Here is a 17,288-nt window from a genome sequence, read left to right on the forward strand (position 1 = left end):
ATGTCTCAAGTTGAGCGAGCATGCAATTGGCATGCTGACTGCAAGAATATCCATCAGAGCTGAATATTAATGGCTCTACCATAAGCCGCCTACAACGTTGTTTTAGAGAATTTGGCAGTATGTCCAACCGGCCTCACAACCACAGACCATGTGTATGGCGTTGTGTGGGCAATCGGTTTGCGGATGTCAACGTTGTGAACAGAGTGCCCCATGGTGGTAGTGGGGTTATGGCATGGGCAGGCATAATCTACAGACAACAAACACAGTTGCATTTTATTGATTGCAATTTGAACGCACAAAGATATTGTGACGGGATCCTAAGGCTCATTTTCATTTTCAAGGTATTTGTGGCCAACAGATGCATATCTGTATTCCCAGCGATGTGAAATCCATAGATTAGTGCCTAATGGATTTATTTAAATTGACTTGTTTCCTCATATGAACTAATTCAGTAAAATAAATGAAATTGTTGAATGTTGCGTTTATATTTTTGTTCAGTATAAATTCAATCAAGAAAACGTTGAATCTAAACCGAACAGTGCAGACTGAACCAAGTTGCTTACTAATGCTACTGAGTACAACTACATCCAATTGCTTACTAAAGCCAATAAGAAGAGCATGTTCTGAGTTGGATAGTTGACTTGGATAGTACATGACAGCCAACAGAGGAGAGGTTAAGCCTCCTTTACGCACAAAGCACTGGGATAATTACTTACTGAGGAGAGGGGAGCTTTATCAAATTAAAAAAGGCCCCTCTGTATTAAACCCTATGGGACATAAGCACAGGGGCAGCTGGTTGTCAGTCTGTCTGCAGCAGGCTGATTATCTGAAAAACCACTAAGGCCTGAGACCATGGCATGACCACATAATTATCCCATTATCTCCACAAGTTCTAGCATTACAGCGTAACTCACTACATGATCATGACTCATGTGAGGCTACATGTGAGGCTACAGAGTGTGAGAACATTTTTGCTAAGCCAACACTATATTGATAAGTCACAATTCCATCCATAATTAGGCTACAAAAGTCATTTTCAGTTTCAGTTCAGTTTAAATGTCCTTCATAACAATTGGGTTATCTGCTAGCAAACAAGAAAGAATTTAGTAAGAAGAATAAAATACTCGGTCTAAGCAAAGCAAATGTTCCATTGTGAGTGACTCACAAGTGAGAAAAACAAAAAAGGTGACATTCCAGTCACCTTGTTGGGTAGAGAATAACAGTTTCCTTTCCAAATCTGAGTCAAACTTCCGCTTTGTTGAGAAGAATGTTTTCAATTGAAAACAGCCATTTCAGTATAGGCCTAAATACGTAGCCTAGCTCACATTAACAGGATACAGTACAGTCAAAATAAAACATACAAAAACAGAAGAATCAAAGGGTTAGATACAAACAAGTTAATAAGAATTTAATTGGGCAGGTATTTGGTGCTGCACTGGTTTGAGAAGGGAAGCCCACATTGAGGAAAGCTTCCTTTCAGCTTTTCCTGGCTGGCTCGCTGACTCCAGTCCACTGAACAGGGAGACTAGGGTCACCGACTGTCACCCCTCTACGTCATGAGAGCCTGCAGTACGAGCAGCCACGGGGATGGCGGAAAGCCCATTGTCCTGTCCCATGCTTCTACCTACTGCCTAACAAATCATAAGCAATGTGGGCAACACCCATGGGACTGGGCAATAACAACAGAAACAACGATTTTCCTTCAGTTCTTATGGGCTACTCTGTCAACAAGGCCACACACAAGCATAAACACACACTTGTTAGAGTGCGAGTAACTTATACATGCGCGTGTGAGTGTGGGTCAGAGATGCTGTAATGAGCATGGCCCCCGGTGGTGGGATTGTATAGGCTGTTTGCTCTGGTTTTACAGCAGTGTAGCACTTTCAATTATTTTTACTTAAGTCGTTTTTTGGTGTATCTGTGCTTTTCTATTTACATTTGACCACTTTTACTCCACTACATGGAAATACTATATTTTTTGCTCCATACCTTTTCCCTGACACTCAAAAGCTATCATTCTTTGAATGCTTAGCAGGACAGGGAAATGGTCAAAGTCACACTTATCAACATCCCTGGTCATCCCTACTGATTATCTGGTGGACTCACTAAACACACATGCCTCGTTTGTAAATGATGTCTTGGAGTGTGCCCCTATCTATGCGTACATTTTAAAAACAAGAAAATGGTTCTGTCTGGTTATCTTAATATAAGGAATTTGAACATTTGGTACTTTTACATTTGATGCTTAAGTATTTTTCAGCAATTACATTTACTTTTGATACTTAAGTATATTTAAAACCAAATACTTTGACTTTTACTCAAGTAGTATTTTACTGGGTGACTTTCACTTTTACTTGAGTCATTTTTTATTAAGGTATCTTTTCTTTTACTCAAGTATGACACTTGGGTACTTTTTACACCATTGGGACTCAGACAGTGTTTTGTCACTAAAAAGTCACGGAGGAGTTACATATCCACTGTCCTGTGTTGGCGCTTCTGAGAGATACATAATTAAAGAAATTAGGTGAGAATCTGCTGAAAAGCACATCAACATGCTCACAGGACATTGCAGTTCATAGCCAGCCCCATGAAGATCCGTCCCATTAGTGACTGTGCAGGATGTGTTTGTGTGTGTTCAGTGGGCCCTGGGTAGTTCAGTAAAGCGCTACTCATCTGAGAGCTACTGCTGCATCCCATAGCAGGGGCCGACAGGAGCGCAGAGGAATAAACTGGATGTCACGGCCTGTCAAGTTCTCATTATATAGCATTACCCTGTTGTGCCTGGCAAAGGGGGCTGGAGCAGGGTTCGGTTGGGAGCAAGGGAGAGGAGCATTAGCTGAAGAGGGAGTAATCTGTCCCTCTGTCTCTGAGCCGCCTAAGATGCTAAACTGAGCAAACTGCTAAACTGAGCAAACTGCCACTCAATCCAAGGCAGAGGATCAGATTAAGCTAATGCAGTGCCTCAACATTCCCCATCAGATGAAGATATGTTACCGGTGACGTGCCTGGCTGGTGAGGGAGGATTTATTTTCATTAGCGGTGGATAAACAACTTGTAAACAAGTTTGTTATCGCGTGCTCTGTGACGCAGACAAAAGAGGTGAGCGGAGTCCCTTACTGCAAGAAACTGTACTCAGATCAAGGGGACGACAGAGGAATTCCTAGTTAGGAATCGGAGGTCACCGCAGGTTTGAGATCAGACTGTCACTCTTCAGGTACAGGGCTTCTGTCAGTGAAGACATTCTAAAGATGCATCAAGACCATGCATGGACGATATTAGGTGCAGCATAATCCTCCCATTGGCTGAAAAAAGCAGAAGAGGGGTATTTCTAAACCGTAATATGTTTTGAAAGGGCAACACTGCCCCCCTGTGTTAAAGAATAAAACTGTTCACTCAGTGCATTGTTGCACTCTCTAGCCAGTCTGCTCCTCCAAGCGTGGCCTGTGCTTGCCAGGTTCCGGATTAAGCCTTGTTTTAAGGATTCAACTTGGGTCTCCACACTTTAGGACTAATATGCCATGTAACACCAGCACAAATACACTGACTGATAAGTGGTCACCCTGGTAAGAAATGCATCCGGGTTCCAATCAGACTTGCCTCATACTGAGACATTGTGCCGAGGAGCAGCTCCGGGAGCATCCTCTCGCCCAGCTCTCGGCTGGCTTCGTCGCTCACAAAATGAAGGACCAGCACCTCTTCGTCCAGGAAGAGACCATGTTTGGCCATGGATAACATGGCCACCCAGAACTTCGCCTGAAGGCTCCGGCTCCTGTCTACCTTGGTGAACATCATGAGGGCATGGTAGTACTGGCTGACCTTGGGTCCACTGTCTGACCCAATATCCGCCCTCCTAGTCCTGCCTTCGCCCTTCTCCCCATCTCTACCCTCTCCTCCCTCGGGGAGCAGCAGCGTCGTTCCGGTTGGCGTTTTGGCTGGCCTGGGTCTGCTTGGTTTGCTCTTGACAAACTCAACAGTGAGTTCAGTGAATTGGTAATTGTTGGAAACTCTTCGATCATCTCACTTGCACCTCTCTGACGTTATTTGTCAACAAAAAGGACAGCAAGCATGGCGGCATCTTCAGCAGTTATTGTTTATGGTAAGAACAAAATACAAGTTGTTGATACAGAATTGAGTCCCGTTCATCTAACGTTTGTATTAGAAAGTCACAGCAGCTCTGATATACTTTTTATGGGCAAAAAAAGAGCAAAACATGCCTTCTAATGACCTCAATGTTTGAAAACGTGAATGCAGTGCACCCAACTTCTATTTACGACTTCACAACTTTTTTTGGTCACTACATAATTCAATATGTGTGATTTCATAGTTTTGATGTCTTCACTATTATTCTACAACGTAAAATAGTCAAACATAAAGAAAAACCCTTGAATGAAAATATGTTTCCAAACTTCTGACTGGTACTGTATGTATTTATATTCCAGACTCTAACATTGCTTGTTCTGATATTTCTTATTTTGGGGATTTGTGTGTATTGTATTACTTTACTTACTGTTGGAGCTAGAAACATAAGCATTTCGCTGCACCTGTGATAACATCTCCAAAATATGTGTGCTCGACCAATAAAATTGGATTTGATTTGACATTGAAGTCATTACATCTGGTTTGCAAGCATGTAAATGGTTTGTGTGGAATATATGGTTAATGAAATAGTGAAACATATGTAGGTGTATTGTTGTAGGTACTAGTTAGTATGTGGAAGAGAAGGAAATATTCCTGTGTAGGGGGTGGAAGGAATTTTGGGGATGGGGAAGCGTTTTAATTTTTTTATTAACCCCTCCATCACCCTTCGTTTTTTTTTACAGTGTTTGTGTTACATATACAGTGCCTTGCGAAAGTATTCGGCCCCCTTGAACTTTGCGACCTTTTGCCACATTTCAGGCTTCAAACATAAAGATATAAAACTGTATTTTTTTGTGAAGAATCAACAACAAGTGGGACACAATCATGAAGTGGAACGACATTTATTGGATATTTCAAACTTTTTTAACAAATCAAAAACTGAAAAATTGGGCGTGCAAAATTATTCAGCCCCCTTAAGTTAATACTTTGTAGCGCCACCTTTTGCTGCGATTACAGCTGTAAGTCGCTTGGGGTATGTCTCTATCAGTTTTGCACATCGAGAGACTGACATTTTTTCCCATTCCTCCTTGCAAAACAGCTCGAGCTCAATGAGGTTGGATGGAGAGCATTTGTGAACAGCAGTTTTCAGTTCTTTCCACAGATTCTCGATTGGATTCAGGTCTGGACTTTGACTTGGCCATTCTAACACCTGGATATGTTTATTTTTGAACCATTCCATTGTAGATTTTGCTTTATGTTTTGGATCATTGTCTTGTTGGAAGACAAATCTCCGTCCCAGTCTCAGGTCTTTTGCAGACTGCATCAGGTTTTCTTCCAGAATGGTCCTGTATTTGGCTCCATCCATCTTCCCATCAATTTTAACCATCTTCCCTGTCCCTGCTGAAGAAAAGCAGGCCCAAACCATGATGCTGCCACCACCATGTTTGACAGTGGGGATGGTGTGTTCAGCTGTGATGAGCTGTGTTGCTTTTACGCCAAACATAACGTTTTGCATTGTTGCCAAAAAGTTCAACTTTGGTTTCATCTGACCAGATTACCTTCTTCCACATGTTTGGTGTGTCTCCCAGGTGGCTTGTGGCAAACTTTAAACGACACTTTGTATGGATATCTTTAAGAAATGGCTTTCTTCTTGCCACTCTTCCATAAAGGCCAGATTTGTGCAATATACGACTGATTGTTGTCCTATGGACAGAGTCTCCCACCTCAGCTGTAGATCTCTGCAGTTCATCCAGAGTGGTCATGGGCCTCTTGGCTGCATCTCTGATCAGTCGTCTCCTTGTATGAGCTGAAAGTTTAGAGGGACGGCCAGGTCTTGGTAGATTTGCAGTGGTCTGATACTCCTTCCATTTCAATATTATCGCTTGCACAGTGCTCCTTGGGATGTTTAAAGCTTGGGAAATCTTTCTGTATCCAAATCCGGCTTTAAACTTCTTCACAACAGTATCTCGGACCTGCCTGGTGTGTTCCTTGTTCTTCATGATGCTCTCTGCGCTTTTAACGGACCTCTGAGACTATCACAGTGCAGGTGCATTTATACAGAGACTTGATTACACACAGGTGGATTGTATTTATCATCATTAGTCATTTAGGTCAACATTGGATCATTCAGAGATCCTCACTGAACTTCTGGAGAGAGTTTGCTGCACTGAAAGTAAAGGGGCTGAATAATTTTGCACGCCCAATTTTTCAGTTTTTGATTTGTTAGAAATTTTTGAAATATCCAATAAATGTCGTTCCACTTCATGATTGTGTCCCACTTGTTGTTGATTCTTCACAAAACAAATACAGTTTTATATCTTTATGTTTGAAGCCTGAAATGTGGCAAAAGGTCGCAAAGTTCAAGGGGGCCGAATACTTTCGCAAGGCACTGTATATGCATTCTGTTGGTGCCAAGAATATTATACAATCATTTAAATTGAAAAACTCTAAGTGTTGAATCAAGTGTATTTTTGGGGGAATTGGTACATCGAAAATCTCCTCCCATTTATTTGCAACCTGTGTGGTGCAGCTGTCAACATTTTTGTCCTCAGATGAAACTGGTATATTTTTCTATTTACGCCAGTTCCTTCCAGATGATTTGTATCATTTAATATATGGCAGGAAAACAAGTTCCTTGCCTTCTCCCGTTTCCACTTGCCTCCTCCATTTTTGAGGTAGTGCTGCAATCAGTTGGTTGTAAGTTTGGATTGAGCAGATATTCCCATATATTTTTGCTAACTGCATATGTGACAACTCCTCCGTTTCTATCCATAATATCATTAATAAATATAATACAAATTTGAAAAAAAAATCCCTAAATAATATGTTTTTATTAATCAGTATATTTAAGTTAACCATAACATTTGTTGTAATATTTGTTGTATCTTTTCTGGGGGATAAAACTGAAATTGTAACCAGCTTTGTATGGCTTGTTTAAGAAAGGGTGATACTTTAAACAAAATTTCATTTTCAATTAGTCGGAAATAAGAAGTTGTAATCTGTATTGAAGGCAAAAAGGCAATTTTTTAACAAAGGATAAGCCTTTCTTAATAATCTACTGGAGACCATTTTGGGTTTAAGTATAATTTATGTATGAGTGAAGCTTTTAGTGAGAGGTTTAAAGCTTTAATATTTAAGAATTTTAGCCCCCCAAACTCATATTCGTTATATCAATAGGCATGTATAATTTTGTCTGGTGTAGCATTCCAAATAAAATGAAATATTTTTTGCTCCCTAGATTTAAAAAACTAGTCATCTGGAGTGCCATTAGTAAGTAAGTAAACTGGGATAAGACCAGTTAATCAATGTGATTTTTCCATAAATAGACAAGTATTTACCTCTCCATGGTTGCAGAATCTTATCTATTTTTGCCAACTTTCTATTGAAATTAGTTGTGGTAAATTCATTTACATTTTTTGAGATGTGAATACCAAGTATGTCTACTTCACCATCCACCCTTTTTATTGGTAAACTACAAGGTAGTGTAAACACTTTTTTTAATGATCCAATACATAATATGGTACACTTGTCATAATTAGGTTTTAATCCAGAGAGGCTAGAAAAGTGGTCAAGATCTTCAATGAGACTGTGCAGAGATTCCGATTGGGGATTTAAGAAAACAAATAGAGTCATCGGCATACTTTGACACTTGTTTTGTTTTTATCCCCTGGATTCCTAACCCCTTGATATTCTTGTTGGATCTAATTTTAATAGCAAGCATTTCAATGTCCACAATAAATAGATATGGAGACAATGGACAGCCTTGTTTTACTCCTATTTAAAATCTCAATACTTTCTGAGAAGTAACCATTATTTACTATTTTACATCTGGGGTTGCTGTACATACTTTAACGTGAAGTGTTAGAGGCCTCCAGTTTTTTTTAAATGGACTGGATCTTTATACTTACCACCTGGGTCCTGTTTTAATAGTAATGAAATCAGACCTTTTTGTTGAGTACCTGAAAGTCTACCATTTGTATAAGAGTAATTAAAACATGTTTATAATGGATCTATGAGTACATCAAAAAAGGTCTGAAATACCTCTACTGGTATACCATCAAGCTCTGGTGTTTTTCCAGACTGAAAAGATTTTATTGCCTCAAAAAGTTCCACTTCTGTAAATTGGCCTTCCTCTTCCTCTTCTGTTTGTTCCTTTATTAATTTAGTCTGTAAACTGTGATTGACTACACTCCAGTATAGTAGGTGGCGGCATGCACCTCAACGTTTGTTTGCGGACCGCCATAATATCATAGAAGTAGAGGCAGAAGCTAGCGTGGTACTCCTTACTAGCTAACAGTAGCGTCACAGATAGAACAATGAGACAGATATTTCACCGGATGTTTAAATGTGAAGCATCCGCGTGGCATTTCCACTCACTACCAATTATGGATTTTGGCCGATTTTTTGCCAATTTTCTCACCGATGAAACATTTGACCTCAATATAGTTTTCTGTTCCCAAAACTAAACTGTGTTATGAGTTTATTTATTTTTTTATTTAAACAACGCGATTTTCAACGGGTAAAGTGTACAAAACGTAGTAGACTTTACCCGTTGAAAATCGCGTTGTTTAAATAAAAAATAAAATAAACTTATATAGACAATAAAAAAAATAAAGAAACATGTATTTCTTATAAGGAGTGCAAAGGCGAATTGAGTTATTGCATATGTGCACTTCAGAGGTGGCGTTCCGTAACGGAAATATGCAGATGTCCGCTAGAAAGTGCCAATTATCACATCTCGCCAGCTCGTGCTTGGCTCTGCCCAATATGACTCAATTGTTCCCGTTTGAAACGAAAGGCTGTGGTCTATCTTGGTTTAGATATATGCATCTTTGGTAGCGTGCTAATGGCCGTGGGAATTCAATTGTGTAGCATTAGCTAGTGGAAATGATTGTTGTTTGCTTGCTTGACTGCACAATTATATGTTACGTTCTTTAGATGCTAAATTAGTTGGGTTGTTACATCTAGCTAGACGTCTGTGCGTTTCAAATTAACATCTAGTCGTGGAAAATGACGAACGTTATTCAGGTGACAAATGTCTCTCCGAGTACCACCTCCGAACAGATGAGAACTCTCTTCGGGTTTCTTGGAAATATTGAAGAACTGAAGTTATTTCCACCAGAGTGAGTATTATGAATATTAAACAATTAGCTAGCTAGTAGCGACGTACATTTTCCATGAAAATTCTGCCAAATCTGGCCATCACATAGGTTGGGGCCTGTGCGGCCTCAGTCCACCCCTAGCTAGTAGTAATTAGTTAGCACACGCAAGTGTGCGTTTGCTCATGCAACTGATACAGAGGAGCCAAACTCGCGCCTACATGGCTGTGAGCTCGCAATTTAGCTAGATGGTTAACTTGATGGCTAGCTAGTGAACACTGCTTACTGCAAGCTCACGGAGTAGGATATCTGCGAACTCTTGTCCCTCAGTGCCTATATGAAACATCCTAACGTTAACCAGCTAACTGTACTGAGAAACAACTGGCTAGTAAGTTATCTTGTGATATCGAGAAATAAATCAGTCCTGCAGTCAGTAATATAGTAACTAGTTGACAAAACATTCTGTCGCGAATCAAACTGTTTTGAATTACAATGATACTGTGAAAACAAATGGCTCCTTTGAATAACAGGGCAGGGTAGTAGGAGCTAATTAATCTGTTCTGTGCTTTGCTGTTTTTCACCTGTCGAATTACACCTGGCTGCACTGCAGTTAAGGTAGGAATTACAAGACGTCTTGATCATCCCTCTGAAGCTCTCATGGCAAAGACAAGAAAAGACTACAAGAGATGCAACGTTCTTTCATTGCTCTCTCTTCCCAATTGTAACTAAACCAGACATAAAATATGTTTAATTAGAATAGTGAGCATATATGTTTTCAGGAAGAAAGTATACTAACAGTGTCAGTACCATGTTTCTTCTACCATATGTCGAGAATCTTTGTATTTCTTGCACAACAAATGTGTATTTTCTTCCAGTGAATCTTCCTTGCCTGTGACTTCACGTGTCTGTTTTGTAAAGTTCCTTGAACCTGAGTCGGTTGGAGTGTCCCAGCATCTGACCAACACTGTCTTTGTGGACAGAGCCCTGATTGTTGTCCCATTCGCAGAAGGTTGGTCGTCTTTGTCCTATTTCTAATGTTTTCCAACATACAACAAAGCTCAATCAAACCCCATTGATTATCAATATTTTACTTCAAGTAAGATTTAGTACAAAAGTCTTACCAGAGATTGACAATATAATAAGGGGTAAACGGGAATACATGTGTAATTTTGCAGGTCTAGTATAGCCTATTAATACAAAATAATTGTATCTGTAATTTGTGTGTTGTGGTTTTCGAAATGGACAAGGCATCTGCTGAGCCCCTTCCTTGCAGACTGAACAAGGTCCTGAACAAGGTCCTCCATAGCCATCAAGAGATTAGACACACAAATGGCTGCTCGGCTCCTGAGCCCCTTCCCACTGTTGTTCTGCTGCAGAGAAAGAGTTTATTTATATCTCTTTTCATTATAAGGATAATCACTCAATGAACCATAGCAATAGCAGGGGCCAAGGGCCCTCCCTATCCCTCATGTCAACAATCTTAATTCTGGAAACGAGATTAAAGTAATCCAAGTTTAAAGGCCACAATCAGTAGTAGGTATGCGTCTAATAAACTAAAGGAAGCATACAAAAGTAAATTAACTGATTGCGGCATTGCATGCCAGAGTAGATTTGTATAGTACTCGGCCGACATCCATTTAGCTACTTTCAGCTACTGGCCTGAAATTCTGAACATCATTTTAGTTATGATTTACATGCTTATCTGTTGTTTGGACTTAACCCACCCAATTTGAATAGCTTTGTTTCGCAGTCCTTTTATACATATGTGCATTTCCGTCCCCATATATTTTCACTGACTGCAGGTAAAAGTAGGACTGGTTGTTGTAGTGAAATGCTTTATAATGATCCTCTCCACTTGACTCTGAACGGGTTTAGTAAGTCACACATTTAATGGAGGCTTTTGTTGTTGTTTTTCCAGTTGTTTTTCCTGGTTCAGCCCTATACACCAGGCCCTGCTGAAAATACCACCCAACAGTTTTGTCTTCTGCAGCTTATCCTGTTTCTCAAGTGTCTTTATTTATTTTTTTTTTTTTTTTAGAAAAGATGAAACCTGTTTGATTTTAAATTATCTTAATTTTAGATTGCACCCCCATGGACCATCTCATAAGATTTTCGTTTTTATTTCACTATTGTATGTTTTTTTTCTTCAGCATTGGGCACATAGTTGACCTTTTCTGTTTGGGCTTTTGCTGGCATTTTCCCTTTTTTGTCAGAGCCTACTCAATACTCTTTGGCAGGTAGCTTCGAGGTTAGAGTTTGGGCCAGTTCGAATACCAGAGCCGACAAGGTGAAGAAAGAAAATGTTGCTTTGCCCTTGAGCAAGGCACTTAATCGTAATTGCTCCAGGGGTGCTGTACAATTGCGACCCTGACCGTGACCCCACTCTGCAGGTCCTCGGGGAATTGGGATATTTAGAAAAATAAACACATTTCAATTACACACTTGTGAGTAACAGGATAAAATATAAACAACCCCCAAATTATTATATATTATTCTTTCTGCAAGTTAAATTTTACAACACTTTACATGAGTGGTATCCTACGAAGCGCATTTGAGGAGTTGTCAAAGTAACTTTGGTCAACTCAGGATAACCAGTCACAAGAAAGTGGCTCGCCTTTTAGCCAGGTACATTTCTATGGCAACAGATCCTAACCAGCTCCAGGGCAGGTTAACTCCACTTACCCTGAATGAAATGACTGAGCAACGAGTTGAGGACCAATTCAATCAGATTCCCACCCTCTTGCAAAGATTGCATCATCCGCTTCATTTGAGGAAGACAATTGTTTCAGTATTTTGTTAAGGAAATGTTTTTGTGTTAGAAATAGTTATGTTAAAATGTATCACATTACACATTTAGTCATGACAGGATGCACTTAAAAAAAACGTTCAGCGTTTGCTTAGCCATGTGCGACATAAACGCAGATATAGGCCTGCTAGAGTTGGAGGCAGGCTGAAGGGCAATATCCACCGTTGTAGTATGGATGAAGCCGGAGGTGAAATGTGAAACTAACTAATGCTGGTTAGCTGTAGAAAACCCTGAGTAGATCTAGCTTGCTTCGTAGTATACCCCCCTGGTGAATATATTAGCCAATCAACAGTGCTCTAGGCTCTTTGGAAGGAAGAAAAGCCACCAACAAAAGCCCAGAAAACAGAATTTGGTTGAGCCTTTTTCTGTTTGTTTTGTAATGGTAAGTGTTTTTAGGCAAAAGTAGTTACCTTTTCCCTGAACTTTTTTGTGTGTGTGTCTTGATGTTTTTGTGTGCTTTGTAGCGAAGCAGCCGTCACGAGTCGCTTGTTCATAAAACATCTAATGACACTTGAGAGCACATCCCTCTGGACAACCGGCTGTGCTTGCTTACGTTTGGTTCATGACTTAAAAAAACAAGTACAGGTGATACAATCTTGGCAGTGTTGACCATAGTGTGTATTGTGACTTTATTCTCGTAGTAGTATTCTGAAATCATACTTAGCAAATCAGGGACCAACATTTTCCGCCAACACAAAATGGAATGTATGTCTTACTACATATCTATTGTGGTAAGACTAGTTAGGTTGACGTGGTTTGTTTGAGGCTCTGTTTGAGTGTGGGGGTTGTTTGCAAAGACCTGAACTGATTCTGTTGTGTTTTTCTCCAGGAGTGATTCCTGATGAGTCTAAAGCTCTATCACTGCTGGCACCAGCGAACGCCGTGGCAGGATGCATGCCTGGAGGAGGCCTTCTCCCCACTCCGAATCCTTTGGCGTCCGTAAGTGTTATCAATTGGTGTCGAAATGAGACCTATCAACTGTGTAACCAAAGGCCCCATTTTGACAACAAAAAAAAGTAGCTGGAAGGAAGATTTGTCTGACTTGTGTCCCTTGTCCTTGCAGATGGGAGGCGTGCCTCTTTCAGCTCTCGGAAATCCGAACATGGATCACATGGCTGCCATGGGCATGTCTGGCAACATCAACCCCCAGGTTGGACATGGCTACTTTCTATTTCACAACTCTGTACTTTAAAACGGGTGTAGGTTAGAGTTTTAACCTGTATGTAACATAATAAAAAATCCCTGTCTCAATCTGTCAGTTTAAGCTAGACATGTCTGTTTTTTGCATGGGCTGCGTCTCAATCCACCGCATCCGACTATGGCGGCCTTCCGCATCTGGTGGAAAGTGGCCGAGCTACAGTGGTCTTTGTCAGACCATGAGACAAAAATCGGTCTTCTCACAAAGCTTCCGAACTGTTTGGTCTACAAACAAATAATTTTTCCACTCTATGGAATGACTACGAACACGATGGTGTTTTGCACTACGACTGCAGTCGGTAACGGTGATGTGCCAACTTCTGTCTGTAGCATCCAAATTGTTTGGGCTACAAACTAATGACCCCATTGTGGAAAGGGGAGACTCATGAACCCAATTGTGTTCTCCATTTTGCGCTACGCCCCCACAAGTGTCACAGGACCTGGCTAATACAAATGAATGGAAGCATGTGGGTAGTTTTGTGGCAACAAAAATAAGGTGTTAAACGTGTCCAAAAAAAAAAAACATTTCCTGAGCTTTCTTATCTCCTAGATATAGGACAGACACTTCAAAACTATATTCCTTTTGATTTATTTTGTGATTCTTTTTTTTTGCCATTACTGAATGTTATTCAATGCGTTTCTATGAGCTATAGTAGTAAAGGCAAATCATTTTGTAATTAACATGTTTGATTTTTAATTTTTTTTATCTTAAAACAATTGCATATGTTAGCTTAGTAGAACCCCCCCAAACAATAACCTTTTGATCTACTTCTCACATTATAAATGTATATAGCTATGCATTTTCATGTTCCCCTTTTCAGGCCCTCTCTGCTGACTTTCTGAAGCTTATGCAGTCCATGGATCCTACTAAGTAAGTATCACCTCCTATTCTGGCCGGTCTATAAAGAATATCTTAACTATTATTGTGTATGTGGAAAAGTCATCTAATTTTTCTGGGTGACTAACTGGGGTTTGACCATTGCAGGATGAATCCAATGGCTGCTGGTATGATGATTAATCCTGGTATGAAGAATGACTCCAACAAGGAGATAGAGGAGGCCATGAAGAGGGTCAGAGAGGCCCAGTCACTCATATCTGCCGCTATCGAGCCAGGAAGTGAGTTATCACTAATTTAGACCACATTTGCAGTATTACACTTTGTATTATGACTGAATTACTCATTCCTCTTCTATGGCGCTCTTCCTCATGTCTTCAGACATTGACGGCTGTCATGTTAGTCAGTTCGCACAGATTTGTTACGTTGGAGTTTCCCGAGCTTTCGTTCTTCCTCTTTGCAGATAAGAAAGACGACAAGCGCAAACATTCCCGCTCCAGGTCCCGGTCGAGGCGGAGGAGGTCCAGGTCTCGTCACAGGTACGCCGCTGATGAGAAACTGCATACCTTCATTAAATCAGCAGTTTTGGATGTGCTGAAGGTTAGCCCCACTTTACATGCATGTTGGAAAACATCAGCAAATCAGTCACGATGCATCTTGAGTGGTTTGAGTGCATGGATTAGTTGGGACAGCTCTGAGTTCTGGTTTAAAAAAAAAAAACTGTCTAATCTCATTGCAGGCGATCAAAGAGCAGGTCTCGACGGAGGTCCCACTCGAGGAGTAGGAGGCGGTCGAAGAGCCCCCGCAGACGGAAGTCTCACTCCAGAGAGAGGGGTAGACGCAGCAAATCCAGGTGGGTGGCCATCTACAGTGTTATATTCACAGCGGGGATCAGGGGAAATGTGGTGCGTGATGTACCTCTTTCAGGATTCCTTCAAGTCATTGTTTGCCTTCATTGTTTTTCCTGCTTGTAGGGATAGGAGGAAAGAAGATAAATCCAAAAAGCGCTCCAAGACGCCGCCTAAGAGCTACAGCAGCACCAGGAGGTCTCGAAGCATCAATCGGTGAGTGGTTTAAATAAAGGAGGAGTCTAGTTAGCTTGACCAAAATGCATTGATTCTGCTTGATGTTCTAGACCTTTCAGGAACCCGAAGACAACGAGTGGAATGTAGGGTTAAAGGTTTCCCTCCCATCTATAATATCTTGTCTTCAACAGGAGACGTAGAAGAAGCCGCAGCGCCTCTAGGTCACCAAAAAAGTCCAGGTCCCCAAAGAGGAAACTGTCCAGGTCCCCTTCCCCTAGAAGGTGAGTGTGGTCCAAAAGAGGGTCCTCCTAGTTCAGAACCACACTGGGCTTCACAGTGCAGTAGAAGCCGCAGCGCCTCTAGGTAGGTGTACCTGTCTGTATTTAAACTATATTTTTTGTTCCCACAGGCACAAGAAGGACAAAAAGAAAGACAAAGAGCGAGAGAAGGACCGTGACAGGGGGAGGAAAGACGTCAGAGATCGGAGCCAAGACGAAAGAGAACGCTCCACTAGTAAGAAGAGCAAAGACAAGGATAAGGACCGAGACCACAAATCTGACAGTGAGAAAGGAGATGTCAAGGTGCGCAACCACTGACTTTCCCCACATTAACGGCTCATTCTAATCGTATCTGTTAAATGTCCATCTAAATAGCTTTTTAGCCATGACTAGGCTTAATCTGTACAGCGACACTGACCCTGAATGTCTTCATGTCCCGAGTTTGACCTGTTTCATGTGTCATTTATTCCTTTGTTGCTCAGAATGCTTTGCTCTTGAAGGTGACCAGGGATTACGATGAGGAGGAGCAAGGCTATGACAGTGGAAAAGAGGTAGAGGACGAAGAGGAGAGGAAGAGCGACTCTGATTCTGCGTCTCCCCCGAAGCCCCAGGAGTCTGACGAGAAGCTTGCAGGGGAGAGCGGCAAGAAGTCCAAACAGAACGGAGATGACCACCATGATGAGGAAGACATGGAGATGAGCGACTGAGTACACCCAGGGAAACCCAGCCAGATGATGTCACTGAAAACCGACAGGCTCCATTCCCTACCGTTCTCTTTTTAAAGGCGTCTAGATAACGTGTCTGATCTTTTAAATGAATACTTGTGGGAATCTGGTGGGTTGTAGTCCTATTGGGGAGATGTACAGTTTTTAGAGGTATAGAGACACTTTCCATCTCTAGACTGGTTAGGGGAAATATTGTTCCTGTTTGAAATAGCCAGTTTATTTCTGCCTGTGTCTGGTGAGCATGTGTAGGAAATCAAAATATAAAATGTCAAATTGCTGTACTTTTATGTTGAAGGGCCTGTTGAATGTGAGGGATTTTGAAAGTGATTTCCTTTTTGGGCCTCAACGATTTTATTCATCTTGAACATATAGGAACTGTTTTCTCCTAAATGACTCACTGAACTTATGTATACTTAAACCTTTTACAGGACAGGGGTTGGCCCCTCAACTACTCAGACTGTTAAATTGTTTTTAGCCTGGTACCATTCTGGTTTCGGTGTAGCTTTCTATTCTTTGTTGTAATCTTGCCAAATTGACTCAATCTGTAAAGCACTTAATACTGTTGTAGACATACCCTTCCACCCGTGACGATATACTGTAGATCCAAATCAGTGTTTGGATTATTATGATGGAACACCCTGTACTGTCTACATGTTTTACAAAGGAAAGTCTATAATAAAACGTGGTCAAAGTAACTATGGTTTTGTGGTGGGATATGTTTGATAGCCTGCACCATTTTTGAAATGCATGATAAACAAATGGTACACAATTTCATTATGTGTGGACATTTTAGTAAAAAATGTTTTTCATTTGAAAATAGTGTTAGGCTTATACAAGGTTTTGTGTACAACTGGCATGTAGATGAGTGAACTTGTTTACATCAGCTCCTGGCAGCTAAAGCCATGGTAAGGAGTAAAGCAACATTCAGCCCACAACAAAAAGTGAAGAAAACACATTCCCATTTGCAGCACTAACCAGTAGTGTGGCATGGAAGCATGATGGGAAGGTTTATAACTACCGGAGGGGTCAATAGGACCCTGATCAATGTACAAAGGAAATTAGTCGGGAGTACAAAGCATTCTGCTATTTCTATTGCTGCTGGTGCAGTATTGATCACACTGCAGCTCAGCAAACCCTCCCTGTTGTACACAGTACCCAGCAGAACCAAATGAGCACCACTTCAGAGAAGTCCTATTTCATTCCTGAAGCAAGGCATAGCTAAGCTTATTGGATTTGACCTTTTCCT

General features: G+C 40.9%; 1 protein-coding gene across 4 annotated transcripts; it reads left to right on the forward strand.

The window, feature by feature from the left end:
- The first annotated feature begins 8,850 nt into the window (after positions 1–8,850).
- Positions 8,851–16,737, forward strand: srsf11 (serine and arginine rich splicing factor 11). Of its 4 annotated transcripts, none has more exons than XM_021603578.2 (13): positions 8,864–9,200; positions 9,787–9,897; positions 10,052–10,185; positions 12,812–12,921; positions 13,046–13,132; positions 14,001–14,050; positions 14,165–14,295; positions 14,478–14,553; positions 14,754–14,867; positions 14,989–15,078; positions 15,231–15,320; positions 15,449–15,620; positions 15,800–16,737. In XM_021603578.2, exons 2-13 carry the CDS (start codon positions 9,863–9,865, stop codon positions 16,022–16,024), a joined length of 1,314 nt encoding a protein of 437 aa, XP_021459253.1. In that variant the 5' UTR covers positions 8,864–9,200; positions 9,787–9,862; the 3' UTR covers positions 16,025–16,737. The 4 variants fall into 4 exon arrangements, with proteins under 4 accessions (XP_021459251.1, XP_021459250.1, XP_021459253.1 ...); XM_021603580.2 differs by having other exon boundaries at positions 9,787–9,791; XM_021603576.2 differs by lacking the exon at positions 9,787–9,897 and having other exon boundaries at positions 8,851–9,200; positions 15,818–16,737.
- The last annotated feature ends 551 nt before the right edge of the window (positions 16,738–17,288 follow it).

This window comes from Oncorhynchus mykiss, chromosome 5 (genome assembly GCF_013265735.2).
Source record: "Oncorhynchus mykiss isolate Arlee chromosome 5, USDA_OmykA_1.1, whole genome shotgun sequence".
In the NCBI taxonomy this organism is placed as follows: domain Eukaryota; kingdom Metazoa; phylum Chordata; class Actinopteri; order Salmoniformes; family Salmonidae; genus Oncorhynchus; species Oncorhynchus mykiss.